This window comes from Cygnus atratus, chromosome 3, assembly GCF_013377495.2.
Source record: "Cygnus atratus isolate AKBS03 ecotype Queensland, Australia chromosome 3, CAtr_DNAZoo_HiC_assembly, whole genome shotgun sequence".
Classification (NCBI taxonomy): Eukaryota; Metazoa; Chordata; class Aves; order Anseriformes; family Anatidae; genus Cygnus; species Cygnus atratus.
The window spans coordinates 71170835-71189001 of NC_066364.1; the positions used below are offsets into that span (position 1 = coordinate 71170835).

General features: G+C 39.9%; 1 protein-coding gene across 5 annotated transcripts in view; it reads right to left on the reverse strand.

Annotated features, from left to right (window-relative positions):
* The window catches only part of UTRN (utrophin), a 370686-nt gene that overhangs the window by 195608 nt on the left and 156911 nt on the right, over nt 1-18167 (reverse strand). For all 5 annotated transcript variants that reach the window (XM_050709839.1, XM_035538805.2, XM_050709840.1 and 2 more), the window contains one exon: nt 14351-14540. In XM_050709839.1, the coding sequence (XP_050565796.1) occupies nt 14351-14540 (190 nt within the window). The remainder of the gene's footprint in view (nt 1-14350; nt 14541-18167) is intronic.

Here is an 18167-nt window from a genome sequence, read left to right on the forward strand (position 1 = left end):
ATTTTATTTTTCCCTTTCTCTCTACGCACGTATCATTGCCAAAGACTTATCTCTTGCAAAGATGCTGGGACAGTACCAAACAGACGTAAAATACAAACATACGTTATAATCAAACTGCTAAACAAGACAAATGATTATACTTAGCTTTATGCCCTGGGCTTTCTGAGATGATCTAAATCACAGCTCCCCTTTCACATGTCCTATACAATTGGACTGAAGCCTGGAGAAGATATAGTTTAAAGCCTTCCTGTACCTTCCCCAGTTTCTGTTTCTAAATGTTGCATTCTGTTCCAGGTCTGCCATTCAGAGAGTATCATAGCAACTACCAATTACCTTTCATTTCCCTTGATTTCATACAAGAAAAAAAAAGCAGATATATGTATATACGGTCCTCCTTCACGCTTGTATCAAAATGTTTTAATATATTCATATATATGATACATATTACATGATATACATATTGCTTCTGTGTAGAAAACCTATTTTTCCAGTAGCAATTCTTTTGGCTGTGGCTTTTTTGCTTGTTTGTTTAGTTCTGTATTTTTTTATGTTTCCCCTCCTTTTGTAACCTACATTCTGTAACACTCAAGCAGTTATGTTTTCAAACGGGCCCTTACTTGCTAACTCAAAGAAGATGTGTGCCTCTTTTACACTTAAGACTGACATAATTTTTAGTAGCTCTGAACTGGTGATAACACAGGAGACTTACAGGAAGCATGCTGACAGACTAGTTATATTAAATATGCAAAAGTAACACAGTAACTTCATTCCTTCTGGTTTGCAGCTGTTAATTCATTGTTCACCCCGTAATTCCTTTAGAATTCATATATCCTATTCCTATAGAATAATATTAATTAAGTTTCAGCGCAACCAATTTGAACATCCAGGGAACATACAATAATGTACTAGACCTAGCAGTGCTAAAGCCTGCCTTCACTCACTAAAAAAAAAAATCTTCATTGCCTCCTCAAATGTTTATTAGGAACCTTGAATAATCAATGATTAACACACTTAACCCAACGCACAACACAGTCATCTTAAACTGAAGCACAAGTCTGACTTACTCCTAAATTCAGCTCCCTCCTAAGGTATCAACCACACATTACCAAAGCTATTTTCCACTCAGCTTTCACATTTTCTGTTGTTAGCTGGCTCCATGGAACCTCCACACAATTTTCTTTCACTTTTCTTCTCGTGTGAACAGATTACCTGTAGACCTAAAAACAGAGCTTTGTTATACATGAATACATGGGAAAAATTAGTTCCTCTTCAGCCACAGTGTAAGTTCATTTCACTGAAAAGTGCAACAGATCGTTGCTGCCATGGAGAGACCAGCATGTTTACCAACAACAACAGCTAGTGTTCTCAAATGAATATTGTCTTTTATGCCACAGGAACAGGTCAGTAGCCACAGACAAGCTCAATTAGTGGACATATTATGCAAGTGGGCTACAATTCTACTCTTGTTAAGCCACCCACCAGCAATGTCAAAATAAAAACAACTCTTAGCAAAACTATCCTTCTGACACTTTTCCTTTACTGAATCTATCCCTAATCCACAGCTGTCCATATTTTTAATGCTGTTTGATAGGATTCCTCCACTTTCAGCCACAATCATCAGAAAAACTTGGAAAATGCTTATCAGTGTATCTGGATTTTGCTGGCAGTGTGCTAGCTGTTCTCAGTGAAGGAGGTTGTTACCACTCCTCCACAAAGGAAGAAAGGAGAACAAATGAATTCACTTTCATCTAAGGCAAAACTGTTGTGCGCTGCACATCCCATAGCTCCTGAGAGGTCTGAAATCTTGATTTCATTGCTTCCAGTTCCCAGAGAGCAAATCTTTTTCACTGTCCAGTAACCTTCGGATGTTACACTTTATAATAAAGAGCCCAAAATTGTATTGTTATATGTCATATTGCCCAAGGCCTTACTTTTTCTTTTCCCTTACAAGAGATACCTTCATACAAATACCCCTCAGGTAACGTTCTCGCTTCTCAGTAGAGTTGCACAGTGCAACACAGAAGTCCATCCCTCTAGCAAAGAGGGGTTTTAGACAGAAGGAACATTTTTTAAAAGATGTCTGATTCTACAAGATTGTAACTAAGCCTTTTCAAGAGCCTTTTGACATCAGCATGAAGAGGGGCTCATGGAAAGTCCTGTTCAAATCCAAATTCTTCAACAAAAACCTCTCAACTACTTTCCCTATTTTCTCTTAAAAGTACTCAGATAAAGGAAACAACGCCACCCCCATTATAAGGGACAACAGCCTTCCCATGTTCCAGCTATGTGGCTAAGTCACCTGCTTACAAATAACAGCTGACCTGATGAAGCCTGCAGTGTTCTTACTGAGGGCTAAAGGAAGAAATTTCAGAGCTAATCTTTGCACTAGGCTACATAAAGTGAAAACACCTGAGGGACTGGTGTTAGCTCTTGATGAAAACTCCTTGCAAAAAAAAGTGAAATTCCATTGAGAGGCTTTTCTTTCTTCCTTCTGGACCCATTCTTCCCCTTTCCAAAGGAGAAAAGTAGTGTGCTTGCTAATAAATATTAAAAGGGGCAGGAGAGAAGATATTTTGTGTAATCTGTAACTTTTGTTCCAACTCCATTCAGAGAATCTCAGATGAATTCAGATAGTAAGAAGCTGGGACTATTCATGTAAACTCCAAAGATTTTCAGAAACAGAATGAGGAGAAAAAATTGTTTCAACTACTTGGTAGTGCTGGAACTTGTAGCAAATGAATGCTTCTCTTTGTAGCAAACAAGAAGAGATAATATTAACCACGAGAGTTACAGTATTTGAAATGGAACATTCAAAATTGAACTTGAAGGGTGACTGATTATCTCAGGGTTAATAATGCATTCTTCCTTAAAAGAGAAAAATACAGAAAGAAGAAAGCATAGTTCAAACCCAGTCCAAAGACGGCAGGTGACAGAAAGCAGTGACCTCAGATAACTGTTCCAGGACCACACCACAAACCCCAGCACAATTAGCACTAATTGGTCAGCAGGCTCTGCAGCAATGCCAAGAGCTGAAAGCCCGAGTCTCTGCCTCTCCCCAGGAAGGATGATCAGTTCAGGTCAGAAATTTTAAACACCAGTACAGAGGAGGCAGCTGTTCCCTCTGTTAGCACAACCCTGTGCCCATAGATATGGGGCTCACCAGCAACCACAGAACATCTGCAGCATCAGTGGTGTTTCGGCTTGTTCCTTCACTTACAGCACCTACCACATTTACCATATGCCACAAAACACCAGGAAATATAGCTCTGCTACCGCTATGAAGAATTGCTTTCTGCAGCACAACACAGGACATCAATTATCAGGAATGCCCCTGACACCTTCCACCCACGTTCAGTCACACAGCTGTGCGGTGCTGCTTAAGTTCCTTCAGAGCACAGAGCTTTGCAGCAAAGTGCACGAGGAGTGCCCGGCATGAAAACATCTCAGGGCAGCCAGAACCAAAGCAGTGGCTACAAAACACTACTACTTCCAGGGCTGCTTGGGAAGGTAGTCTTGTAGCACCCTGACTTGATTAAAAATAGAGGGGAAGGCAAAAGGGAGTGCAGATCTTCTACAGTCACTGGTGACCAGCAGCTACAGTGGTATTTCCCCAGCTACGCAGTGAGTGCAGTTTTCTTTAAAACATACTCAAGTGATCTGTGTGAGGTAGAAGGTAAGACAGACGGTCTGTGCTCATGACAGGAACCAGTGAAGCACGGTGCTGGTTTAGGCATCTGCTGCTTCACCACTTTGTGAACCTGGGCAGGGTGACTGAACCCTCAGGGAGAGAGGAAAAAAACTGCTCCCTGAAAAATGGCAGCAATCAAAAAGCACTGTGGTAAAATACTACGGTAAGATGGTCTCATATATCAGATATTGATCCAGCTCCTGTAAACACGTGAAGTTCATGGAAGTCAGTTTTGCCATTAATCCTACATTCATGCCTTAATAGAACTACCCCATATTTTATATTTATTTTCATTCCTGTTGCAATACCAAAATATTTTCAGATCAAAAATCACACTTGTCTTTAAATGTAAGAAGATTCCAAAAGGCTATGCTGAATTACCTTCCTTTTCTCCCTTCCAAAATACTGCTGAAATGCTATCAAAACAAGTTATATCCAAGAACTCATCTTCCCTCCTGTTAAGCTGCACTCTGCTCGCAAATAGGAATGATTGGTGCAGCAGTTAAAAAATCTGAGTTTATGAAGCTTTATGTCCTTTCTCACTTTGTTTCTCTTTGTTCATTTCTAGAGAAACTTTGTATGCACAGAGAGCACTGGAGAGCACAGTTCTGTTGGAAAAAAATAACACTTTATAGGAAAGTACCCCTTTGTTATACAGTTTCATTTGGCACTGGTCATAATTAGACAAATGGCAAAACAAAAAATGTTACGTTTCAATCAGCCTCCCCACTCAATATGGGCACAACCTTTCACTGAAAGGAGCCAGTGGCACGTTCTCCACTTTGGGGCAATTGAAAATGGCGCCTGAAAATGCAAAAGTATGTACTGGACGGGGAAGGCAGGTAAGATTACAGCAAGTTTTACATGATATTAAAATGCTTTCTCATCATAACCACAAAGTTCAGATACACACCAAATGCCCGCCTGTACAATACTGTTCCCCCTCTGAAGGTACACTACAGCAAAAGGATCCTCTCTCAAAGGGACACGTGTTATGGCTGGAGAGCAGACCCACAGCAGACCCAGACTCAGATCAGATCTCAGCAGAGCAGTAAGCATTTTTCACTTGGGGCAGGTATGTGAAGTTCCTTTTGATAGGCAGTAGGCAGTCGTCACGGCTGAAAACTGCCGCACTACAGTTTAGTAGTAGCACTACTATTTTAGCCTGCCCACATACAGTAGTAGGTCACTAGCACAGAACCTCATGGAAAACAGCAGGCTGGAAGACCTCTGGAGGTCACAACGCCAAACCTCTTGCCAACGGCAGGAGCCAATTTCAAAGCGCAATCTGGCTGCTCAGGACCTCATCCATTGCACTTTTGAATACCTCTAGAGATGGAAATAAATACAACAGCCTCTCTGGGCAGCCTGCTCAAGTGCAATTTGTCCTATCCTCAGGAGGCAGAAGGGTCTCGAGTCCCTCTAGTTTAAACAAAATGAGAAAATATTCAGATCTCTCCGAAATTCCAAAGGGAACTAAAGCATAACATGTTAACAGTTGATACCAACAGAGAAATAATTTCCACTAGATTATGTTTTCAGAACAGCTTTTATATTTCCTACTTGAATTTCATTTGTTGCTGTTATTTTTAATTTTTCCATCTTTTGTTTGATCCACTGATGTTTAAAGGTCTTCCAGTGCAGCATCAAGATACTTTTACTTCTTGTCATTAAACTGAAAGCAGCTTCAAGAAAATTAGTACACCAAGAACTACAGCAATAGCTCCTGCCAATGTGCAGCAGCTTACTATATACAACTTCTGTCTAGTTTTCAACCTAACAAAGAACTTATGTCAAAAGTGTTCTTGTCTGAACTACACTAAACAGTAATACACAATATCAAATGTTTTCTTTTATATCCTTCCCAAAATTAATACCAATATTTCCCTTTCTGCATACAGCAAAAGGGGGGTTTGCTGGTCCCCTTGTATAAACACATTCTCTTACTATTCCATAGCAGGAAATGAGAGAATTGCATTTTAAACTACGTATTCATTAGAAACCCCTCCAAGATGCATGTTTCGGAAACATCACTTCTCTTTACAGCTGAGGAAATCAGTACTTCACCTGAGTTGCTATTTATCACTTCAAGAGTGAAGACTCATCTTGGATCCAGTTTAAAATTTCAAGCACTTTGTATGAAGGTTTTCTGTTTGTTTGTTTTCTAAGTAGTGCTCTTCTCAAGAAGTCACCACAAAAGAAATGAGAAAATACATAGCTACCAGCTATGTTTCTCAGTCTGTCCTCCAGTGGATGAATGCGCCAGTCCCTGAATGTTAGCAGTATATTTCAAAAATAACACAGTCAAGCTCTACCACCAGGATACATATTTCAAGTTAATCATTTACCTGTCTGACAGAGAAACACTATTCTTTCACTTCTGTCAAGGAAATTTGAGAAAGCTTCTTAGTTTTCTACCTCACTTTCACATGTAGTATTTTAGTTTCGGTCTCCCAGAATAGATATATACCTTTGTACCTTGCAAGATTTGTAACTTGCCATGAGTTCTTCTGTTCCCAATAAAAATACAAATTCATTCTTGTCCAAGCCATTTAGATATACCTAACAGAAGATATGCTTTAGGGAACAATCACACACAACCAAGAACAGAGGCCAGATGACAACCCCTACAAAATATTTTTCTGGTTGTTTCCTTTGAGCATCAAAATATTACAAGAGTTATGAGACAAAGCTGCTAACAATAAAGCAAAAACGATTATGTATTGTCCTGACAACACGTCGCCCGCCAAATATACAAATACAGCACTGATTTCAGCATCAAAGAATCAAATATCAATACCAGTGAAAAGAAGTTACATCTGCCAAAACTTACCTTGGTATGAAGGAATTACTGAAAGAAAAAGCAGCAAAAGTGGTAATATCCTAAACCTTGGATTTCTTGCTTTTCAGCAATACTGCAATGCCATGTCACCAAAATGTTTGTTTCTGTTCCTCCTTTTAAGAAATTTGCAACATGAAGACTATGAATGCTGAGAGTTACTATTATATGAATCTGCTAATGAAAGGAACAATTTTGAATATATTCAGTAGTTTAATAATAAAGCCTATAGAAGTCTATCCTTTCATAAATAGTATGCTTAAAAAAAACCAAACACTAACTTCAAGAATTTGCTTTAAATATTTCATTGGCACTTTTTTTAATGTTTATTTCATTGACATGCTGTTAGCTTCAGAAGACACTTTGCATCAAACATTTAGATACTAGTTTATGAAGCAATAAGGCATTTCCTCTGTAGTAAATAACTTCTCTTAGGCAGAACTGAACTATATTTGTGTACCCACAGAGTTCACACAACATATGAAAACTTGTGAAATGACGAAGACAGAAGTATATAGAATGCTACCAGAAATCCTTACTGGCCCTCTATAAGGTTTGCTTTTAATCTGTAATTTCTGTAGCATTTTTTCATCTAAGCATTAACATTTGCATCACCAGACTCCCATATATCACTGCCTTACATTGACACCTGCTGGAAGTGACTGGGATTGTAAAACAGTCCTTTTTCCCCAGTCAGTATCTGATTTAACTCCACAGGCAGACCAACAACAATTCTGCTTTCAGTAAACTGCGCACAACACACCTGAGAAAACAGCAGCAGGACTTTTTAAGGGGAGGGGAAAAAAAAAAAAAACATACAATGTGTAATTTAGCTACGCTAAAATGCCTGAGGCTATTGCTCCGTGGAATCAGAAAATATACTTTATTAACAGCTTTTGAGAAGCATTTTGCTACCCCTTGGGAAGGTTTAAACTCAAGTTAGGTCTCCAACCATTTATTAGGCTCTCATTCCAATTAGCAAATAATTTTTACTGCAAGTCACTAAACAGTTCTTGTTTGACAAACACTGTTATAAACAAGTTTACATACAAAAATGTGACTGAACAGGTTTTAAAGCACTGTTACTTTCCTAGCCTTTATGAAAAGACAATCAAAAAGCATGCCTTTACATTAGTAGATAAAACGTTGTGTTATTCACAAAAGCAAGCAGAGCTCTTCAATGATAGACGAGAGTAACTGAGGCGTGCCTGTTACAATAGCTTGTATGCACACAAACTACTCTCTGTTGTTCTTCATAATGAAGAAACACCTCTACAGCTTTGTAAACAGAAGCACACTGAAATACCCACGTGAAAATGCCATGCTGTTCCCTATATGCCACAACTTCTACGAACTTCACTGTTACGAACCAGGCACCGCATTACATCCTCTTCGTACTTACAGGCTCTACCCTCAAGGTGAGATCTCTTTTACTTTATGTAAATTTTGTATTTCTCATAACACATGTTTCTCATAAAATGCATATACGATTGAAGCAAACATGATGAGTTACAGTGGTTTTGCTTTATCACTGGAACAGGAATTGGCTTCCTAAGTGTGTTTGTGCACGTTGGTCCCACTTTGTATACAAACTCAGACAGACTTTCACCAAAAAACACAGGCAGATCTTAAAGTATCACAAGCAGCGAGAATGAAAAACAAGTTCAAAAGCAGCTGAATAGAATTTATATACGGTTATGTCAGTACACAGCTGAAGGCCTCTCCAATCTTGTATTTAGCCAAAGTTACAAAGCAGGATCCTTGCATCAAAGTCCAACAGCACACCATGGTACGACCACTCCTCGCAGGAACACCGTGGCAGTATTCACTCATTGACTTTACATACCGCAGTTGATTTTTCTCTTTTTGTTTTAATCTGGTGAGTGATTAACATGCTTAAAAAGCTTATTTTTACTAGGTAGCTTAGATCATTACCACAGTACTGAAGTTCTCAAGTACTGCACCAGTGCAAAACCAACGAAACGTGAAAACAGTCTTGTGGAAGCAGTCAGCCACCAAAACAGGTAACGGCAAAAATACCCATGTGAGCGGCAGTCTGGGTCAACATGCTTTTTGGGCAACTTTTCCTTTCCCTTTGTATGCCCCCCACAAAAGAACTCTACAGATACTGGCTGGTGAAGTCAAAATTTCATAGCTGCATATTATGTATTATGAGTCTGCTGAACTCATTCCTGATGAAAAGTTTCATTAAGCTCAGAAGCAAAAACACCAGGCATTATTATTATATAATGCAGTTCCTCTACATAATGGGTACCTTGGAGTTAAATCACTGCATTTATCAAGAATTAACCAACCCCTTTGGAAAAGATGTGGTAGCAGTTTACAGAAGATAACTGAACGTTAACAGTTTCCTTACAGACACATAAATGGTAAACAACATGTCACTTTTTTTCTTAACTGTATTACTAATTGACAAGCACTTCCTTGTTTTTTAATAACATTCTTTAACAAAGCTTGCACATGAGAACATGGCTTTAAAAACACACTATATAGCTTAAAGTACTTTTGACACTCATTCCATTCTGACTTCTTTTTTCTTTTTATCTCAAAAAAAGATAAAAGAGAGAAAAGCATTAGATGCTCTCAAGATTCAGGTCTTGCATTTCTTACCTTACACAGCTTCTGGTAACGTGGAGAAGAAACTGCCATCCTCTGTAAACGATGCAACAACACCACAACTTTCTGCAGAGACGTTCTCACCACAGCCATCATTTTAAGTTTGCCACACTTCTGAAGGCACCTCAGAATTTGCATTATAAATGAAGAGCAACTATCATTTCCTCCCGGTCACTGGACAATGATTTGCCAGCTTTCTGAGCATGCTCTCTTCCAAGATTGCTTTTGAGAGCTACAGGCTTTATACGTTTCAAAGGCAAAGGAGGTTGATACAGCATAAGTTTCTCTTACAAAATAACCACGAGAAGCAAATGCAAAAAAAATTAAAATTCTTCACAGCTCCTTCTAACCGGTATTGCTCAGCTCTGCCCGTGCAGAGAGTAAATGAAGTTGTTGAGCAGCCGAGTATCTGCCACCATTCAGGAGTGCACTAAATAGCCAGGAAAGGTTATTAATTTAAGCATGAAAGCTGTGGAAACAAAATAGGAATTCCCTCAGGAAGACAGCTCCCGTGTACCACCACGGTTGTTCTCCTTCAGTAGCTGCTTTCGATCGGCAGACTGAGCGTTTGCTCCCTCACTCTGGCAAAGGATGCTCTCGCTCTCAGACTGAACGCAGCAGCTCTGGCAGAGCTGTAGTGAGTGAATAACAGACTGTGTTATAAATCTTCCGAGAGGAGCAGAGGGATACCTGCCCTAATTATATCAGCCATACGCTAAAGGCTAATAAATCACACAGGCGCTTCTCAAAACTAGATTATCCAATACAAAAGGAAAAACTGCAGGGGGTAAACCTCTCTACTAGGAAAACTTGCTTAGAGCTAATTTAGTCAAAGGGATCTCAAAGGATTCTCACTCACATCAGAAAGTAGGAATGGTTTTCAGGAGCCGTTTCCAATTTAAGTCTTTCCCTGAACAGCTCATTAGGACAAGAAAGAAGGGTTTTGCCAAACTGAAAGCATACAGTCATGCCACCACCCCGTTTCTAGCCAGCCTTGATTCCAAAGAGCTAACACCATGTTCATGTTTTTCCCATGACATAGCAGAATTATTTAAGCCATCTAAGGATGGCAGCAGGACATCCAAGAGCATGGAAGCGTTTTGCTACCAGCAAGGCACTCCTGGTGCAATACAGTCAGCATGCCCCTAGGTGTGGCGACACTGCAGCACAACCAGAGGCAGCTATTCCTTGTTCCTTCTGGAGGTGGTACGATCCATCTGCTTACATCTGTGTTGGAGGGGCTGCTGGGGCAAATGTTCAGGGAAGGCCATCATCAACACCGCAGGTGCCAGAACAGAGAGTAAGCAGAGGATGACTGTCTCAATACAGATTAGATGCCACAGTATCAGGGAAGACTGATCAAAACCATATCATCTTCTCAAGCCCATCTAGAAAGTACAGTTCCCTCAGGAAGGAAGAATTCACCACAAACTGATATGCGCATTGATATAGCTTCTACCAAACAAGATCCAAAAGGGAAAACAAATGAAGAAAACAACACCAAGTCTGATACACACTCTCTGTAATAAAACCAAAAAATCAATTAATGAAAAAAATTCCCCCAGAGTAAGTCACATCAACATGTATCAAGAAGAATAGGAAATTATGTGTATTCTCAGCCTGGGGCTTTGACTGTCTTTCCCCTCTCTTGGGGTTGTTAACAGATCTGTAACATCAGCCTTTCTGGACAGATAGGAAGGGAGCTATGAGATGAGAAATACTAAAAAAATATATATAAAAATAGAAAACAACAACTTTTTTCTACAAGATAGATCACCGTATGGAAGAAGATGCAAACCATTATTTCCATGAGAATTACAGATACTGTACAATACAAAGACAGTGATAATTCTTACTGCAAGCTTATTTAATAGTTTCAGTTGAATAAAGATCTAAATGTAATTCATCTGTTTACTCCTAAGTTAAATTACTCTAAACTCAAAGCATATCACATTTCAAAGCATATCACATTTTTGTCTCAATTTGGAATCTGAAGACACTATTACAAGTATTACAAGTAACTGTATTTTGTACTGTGTACATTGCCACATGAACACGTACACACACTTCAAGCACATCAGTCAGCACAGTGCAGAGGCACCAAGTGAAGGTAGCATTGAGTCTGACAAGTTCATGGGACCCTAGGAACTTCACAGCTTCAGCGCCCGTGCTTTACATGCTGGTATGCCTCTTCTCAGGCACTTCCCAGCTGAAAGGATGAGTGCTGGGCACAGGTTTTTCATACAGGACAGATATAAAGACTGTTCCCATCCAATCCAGTTAACATACCTTTTCATCCTGATATTTATTTATTTTTAAGAACTGAATCAGTATTTCTAACAGTCTACACCAACTTGTTTTTCATGTTTTCTTCTGTCATGTCTCAGTTCTGTTCCTGATCCCCCCAGCACCACTGCCACCATTATTTTGATGTAACCGAGTGTTCATTCAGCTCTGGTTTTAGAAATTTACAACTATTCCCCCATTCTGTCTTGCTTCTGCCTTACACCTGCTCTCCTCCATCACCACAAGTCTGTTACTTTAGCTTTCCAGCTCTAGCCTAGCATCGTTAGCTGATACACTGCTAATAAATTTATTTTTTTTTTTGAAGAAACCTATGAAGCAGCACAGGTCCCAAAACACTGAAGCATTCAGAAATAAGTGTACAGGGGCTCACAACTCTTCGTAAAAGTGTCCACAGCCCACACCTGCTCTATTGTTTCAGTTCTGCTTTTTTTCCTTTCCAGCTAACATACCAGTTCAAATCATAGCGAGACAAGCACAGCCCATGACTAGTAAGTTAAAACCAACATGACAATAAAACAAGTTATTCTGAACACCTTCACAACGGTAGGCACAGACCTTCACTCACATTGTCCCAGTGTTATTTCTATTTCCTAGCTCATTTTCAGCATCTTGCTTCAAGTTAGGTTTTAACCTCTTTCAGGTGATTGCTAAACATTTTGGATAGTGACCAACACAAACGGGGGTGTTTAGGCTCTAACTTAAAAGGAAAGCCTTCTGCAATATTATGATACTGACGGAATGAATTAAAAAGACTGATGCTATAACTGAACTTCCTCCCTTTCAAAAAAAAAATATCATTACCTCCTGCCTCACTCATGTTGGGATTATTTGTACAGTACTGTTGTAATGGAAGTCAGAAGAAGGCTTCAACAGTCCCCAGATCACTGACTCCACTATTGAGTGATGAGCTGCAGCCAAATAAGTTAGCCCTACAATGTAATGGAAGACAGTTCCAACCCCCACCACTCCACACACACTCTAGTTTAGCAGATCATCTAATTTTGAAAATGCATGATTTATAACAGGAAAAAATCATATTTTGTCTGCTTTCAGCATGTATTTCACCTACAATTTACCATACCCTAAGCTCACAGTGAACTGTAACTCAGTGCATAGGTCCTGGGGGCAGAGGCATCTTCACATACAACAGAGAAAGTTACAAGTCCTGCACTCTTATAACCATTCAGAAGAAATGCTTCACATATTCAGCAAACTACAAAGAGAACAATGTTATTTTGTACCACTCAACAAGAGGAAGAAATTTTGTACCACTCAACAGGAGGAAATGATCTTTGCTTAACCAGATATTAACCTTAAGACCTTGGAAGGGAGAGGGCTTGATTTATTTATTTTATAAGGTGTACCTTGCTGTAGCAAGAAGTTACAGCTTCATTTTATTTTAAGGGTTCATTTCAACAAATATTTAAAAACAGACATGTTGATTTTGGAGTGTTTACCAGTGACATGAGGTGAATGTTTCAGTTATATTTAATGCGACATTGAAAATTAGTAGAGGAAGAGAGTTCATTTCAGAAGCCATTATGCTACCACAGTCTTTGACGTGCGCTCTTCTTAACTGCCTTCAGTAGTTGGAAGAAGTTCGAAATACTATGTAAAGCTATGGCTAAGTTGAGTATACTTCATCTGCACGGTGAATAGAAGCAAACAGTCATAGACAAAGGCAGATAATATCAGCTAAGAGGATGTTGAAGAAGGAGAGGCCATGCCCAAGCACCTCCATCTGCCTTGTAACCTGCCAGTGGTCACAAGCCAGGACAAGGGGCATGGATCAAGAGCTGGTGATGGACCCGCCCGCACAGCAAGCAGTCTCGTCCAGCACTACTCCCCTCACATGAAACTACTCCGGCAATTTTAACCAGACTGCAGCACAACGAAGGAGAGTGAACAATCTTCCATGAGCAGGGTACTTCACAGCTGTATATAGCCAACAAGAGTAAATTGCAAAATAACAGCTTTATCTTGGTGTCAGAGAGACATCTCTACAGACGAGTTCCCTGACTGACCATAATCATATAAACGTTGTTGACTGACATGTCATCTTGCACAGACACAAGCCTCCACAATATACCATTCTCTTCTTTATGATTAGAGTGAGTAGTTTGCTACAAGATACTTTAAACTGTCTTGTTTCATTTAATTTCAATGCAGGTACGTTCAGATTAAGAGCACTACTGATAGCAGCAGCTTTTTTTTTTTTCCCCCTATTATGAACTGTTCAAACTCCATGAATTTAGACCACAGAATATACTACTCCGAACCCAGAGCATGGGATTTCATAGCTGGTCTAGCCTCCCAGTTTTGTGCATGCCAAAATATCTATGATAAATAAGGAAAACTAATTGAAGGAAAAAATATATTAAAACATTCAGGAGAGAGATGACACACACAAGCGTTCATATCAGGTAGACTGGACAACAGAAACTCGTGCTTCATAGAAGCACAAAATACTGTGATGCTCATTTTTTTCCCAACACAGGCCCAATACAATAATATTAAGAAAAGCTGTCAGGTCTCCACTTTTTATTCCTGTTTTCCCTCAATGCATTGTACCCTTAATGAAGGCTGAACCCATCTCCTCTGTCTCCCTCCTACGCCTTCTCCCTCCCACACTTCCTGAATACAGTCAGCATCCAAGGACATTTAAGAGCCTTGAGTGCCACAAATGTTCTCAAAATATGCATTTCAAACCTTAGAGAAAAAAAATCTGCTTCCTTCACACACTTCACTTCTAAGATACTGTTTTTAAGAACCTTCCAATAGGCTAGTTTCCCCTCTCCAGTAGGTGAAACTAGCTTTCCTTTATAACACTTGCCATTAAGGAAAAGCACAAATAACAGAAACGCTATTTAGTTTCTCACCTGCATCTGCGTTCTGAGTTCCCTTACGCAGGCACTGTCCTGAGCAGTGTTCTCACGCTGGGATGCATCTGCGAGAACATTAACTGTCGTCTCTGCCTCTTGAAGCCACTTGAGGAGGCTTTCCAGATCCTTGTGTGAGGCCTGCACCATCTTCAGCTCTGTCTCCAAGAAATTCTGCCTGTCAACGGCTCTGAAAACAAAACAGGTGTCAGATGTTCCCACAGTATTATACACATCAAAATGAAACTACTAAAAGATAACCTGAAACTTCTCTTTATGAAGAAACTATACATCTGCAGCAGCTTGTTTTACTATTATTTATACCTCCGTTCATTTTATTTTATACCACTCTGATCATTATGACTATGAACAGATGTTTTGAGATTGTTTTGTATTTCACAGCACTTTGAAAGAACGCATGTGGAAGAAACGAAGTTATCTCCTTTTTGAGCATTACCATCACAGGCTTATGCTACCCCAACCAGTAGAATTTATTCCCATATATGGAAAGTGCAAATGCTTTTCCTCATCAACAAAAATCACATGGAGTAGAAACACTGAGGGCTTGGGGGAATTTTCTTCTATGGTGAGCAGAAACATGCCCCTCAATTAGTGTCTACTGCAAGAGTTAAAGTGCTGAGGGGTGGAAAGCCAAATACCTAGTCCTCTCCGCTAAAAGGCAAGACTTTTGACACTATGACTCAGAGTAATACCTTACTCTCGTAACGGTCAACCCATACCGAACATGCTTAAATAAAGGACTGACAGAGGGGTGTCCAAATTTTTAACTTATCCAAAAGATCTCCAGTTCAACAAACATAGAATTGTTTTTGGTTGTAACAGGATTTTTTCACATCCAAGGAATTTGTTCAAAACCCATAGATTATAGGTAAGCAACTTCAACAGATCTCCTAAAAAAAAAGATCAGATTGTATGGCTGCATAACAGAACTCTTTCCTTGTCATTGAAGTGAAACACAGATTGAAAACTGCAATAGTCAGCAACAAAGTTTCTTGAAGCGTGACAAGCTGAATTTCATCCAGTTATTCCGCAGCATCCCTTCTCCCACAGTGAGGAGAAAGGAAACAACCTGTCCCACCAGCACAGTGTACAGAAATCCCTGCCAGGGCTACAACCTACAATACTGCTGCTATCTAAGTAGGAAGTTCAATTTTATTTCCACATCAAACACCAATCATGTTGTAAGATTTCAAGGGTAAAGTGAAACATTTCAAGCAAGACAAGGCCAAAACACTCATTATTTGATATTTTTGCATTAGGTGAAAACCTTTCTCCAGAAAGGCCCATCAAACATGGGTGTATTCTGCTTCCTCCTAGTTTCCCTAGGCTTTCTTTCCTCCTTGCCACACTGTGGGGAAACAGTCCTGCTCAGCAGTATTACAGAATCACTATGTTTAGAATCCTGAAATCCAACACTAGTTAAAATATTCTTTTTAAAGAAGCTGCAGATGTTTGGTACCATTCAGGATGAAGTTTCAAAGCAGGTACTCTAGCACATCAGAAAACACAGATGCAAGGAAAAGTTATTTTCCTTCAAGGGCAGTAAGAACATCTGATGCAAACTCCGTTCTGCCAGGCTTATGTTCCTAAATATTAGCATAACCAACTGAGTTTTCTAGACTACCTGCAGTAAGATAAGTCACATCCTCAGCATTAGGAGCTTAGGTCTTATGTCACTTGTTAACAATTGCTTTATTCAAAATGAGATTTTGTGTATCATTCTTGACTTCATGGCTCCCCAAGTCTGGCTAGTAGCAAATGAGTAGCAGGGCAAGAAGTCTTCATTCTCGCTTCTGAAGCTTTGGCATGCTCTGCCAACTCTTGAGGAAAAATACTAAATAGCATGCCAGGGACGACCAAACATTTGATAAACATATCGCCTAGAAAAAATAACAAGCATCAGCTCAAAAATTAGAACACAGCAAGAAACTGTGAGAAAAACGTAAAGTAAAAGCACTTATGAGCTCTGACTTCAAAACCCTCTCCCTCTGCAGGGATTTTCTTCCCTAGCAGGGGGTTAAGGCCAAAGGTGTCAGAACAGGAGTGACAACAGGAAGAATGGACTGGTAATAGAGGTGACCTTCAAAGAAAAAGAAAAGCCCCAAAGGATGAAACAGTGTAAGTGACCCAGATCTCTAAGTCTAAGTACTGATGTTCTAGATGGGAATTGAGACAACCTGAACTTTGTAGCTAATAACATTCATTGAAGGGTGTCATCTTCAGTCCAAAGTTTTAATTCCTCAAACTTTCTGCTTGGTTGAAATTAAAGGGAAAAAAAAATCCTTTTATTACAGTCCCAGTGCTGTCATGATATGTGAATTAAAGCTGAAAATCATTCCTTACACTAAATATGCATTCCAGCAGCATAAATCAATGGATTTACAATTAATGTTCTAAGATTACATGGAGGCTTTTAAAGAGGACCTACACAGCAGAAGTGAGCAACAGTTTTACGAGCAGACCCAAACTACTTTCATTTCATTCCAGCAAAGGCCTCAAAAGTAACATAGAAGTTGGTGGAGAATTCTGTGATGCTATTAACTACTCCCCAAGCCAAAAAGATGATGTGGGTTCTCCAAGAATTCTAATACGATTAGAACAGTCTCAGAAAGACGGAGTCGTTCCAGGATGCAAGAATTAAATGTGAGGAAGACCTGTGGAATCCTATATAACCGCAGCTAACTTCACTTAATTCAGTGATAGGGGAGAAGGTCTACATAAATTCTATTAGCAAAGACACGACCAAGGAAAAAAAAATAATTGTACCTGTAGCATTTAAGCTTTCATAGCACCATTTCAGGTTTCTGTTCCACCCAATTATTTTTTCAGATTTAAACTAAAAATCTGCAGTGCATGCAAGTGAGTGATCAAAAGGAAGTCAGGGAAGGACACTTGAGACAGTCTAGACGTCAACTGCAATTGACTACTGTCCTGGTTTCAGGTAGGACAGAGTTAATTTTCCTCCTAGTAGCTGGCAGGGTGCTATGTTTTGGATTAGGATGAGTAGAGCGCTGATAACATGCTGATGTTTTAATTGTTGTAGAGCAATGCTTACACCAAGCCAAGGACTTTTCAGCTTCTCGCTCTGTCCTGCTAGCGAGCAGGCTAGGAATGCAGCAGGAGCTGGGAGGGGACAGACCCAGGACAGCCGACCCAAACTGGCCAAAGGGGTATTCCATACCATCTGACGTCATGCTGAACAATATATAGGGGTGGCTAGCCGGGGTGGGGGGCCGGCTGCTCGGGGATAGGCTGGGCATCGGTCAGCGGGTGGTGAGCAATTGCATTGTGCATCACTTATTTTATACACATTATTACTATTATTATTATTATTATTATTATTATTGTTATTAATTTTCCTGTCTTAATAAACTGTCGTTATCTCAACTCACAGGCTTCACTTTCCCGTTTCTCTCCCCCATCCCGGAGAGGGAGGGGGGAGGGTGAGCGAACGGCTGTGTGGTGTTTGGCTGCCAGCCGGGTTAAACCACAACAACTACCAAGGCAGCAGAAGCGCATAGAACTACTATGGTTTCATTTTGCAATATAAAAAACAGAAAATAAATAGCCATTGGACAGACTGTTCAATTTACAAAATGTCAAGCTGGGGAGCTTCAACCCCTTAATGCCGACCTTTTTGCTTTGACTTTGCATTCCATGGCCAGCCTTCCTGAGAGCATTCTCGAGGTGCTACTCAGGACCGATTATCCCAGGTAACGCTACTAAGGACCCTTTCTGCAGCCTCCAGGTACAGGTATTGCCACAAGTGGCATTTTAATGCAGTATGCTGTAAATA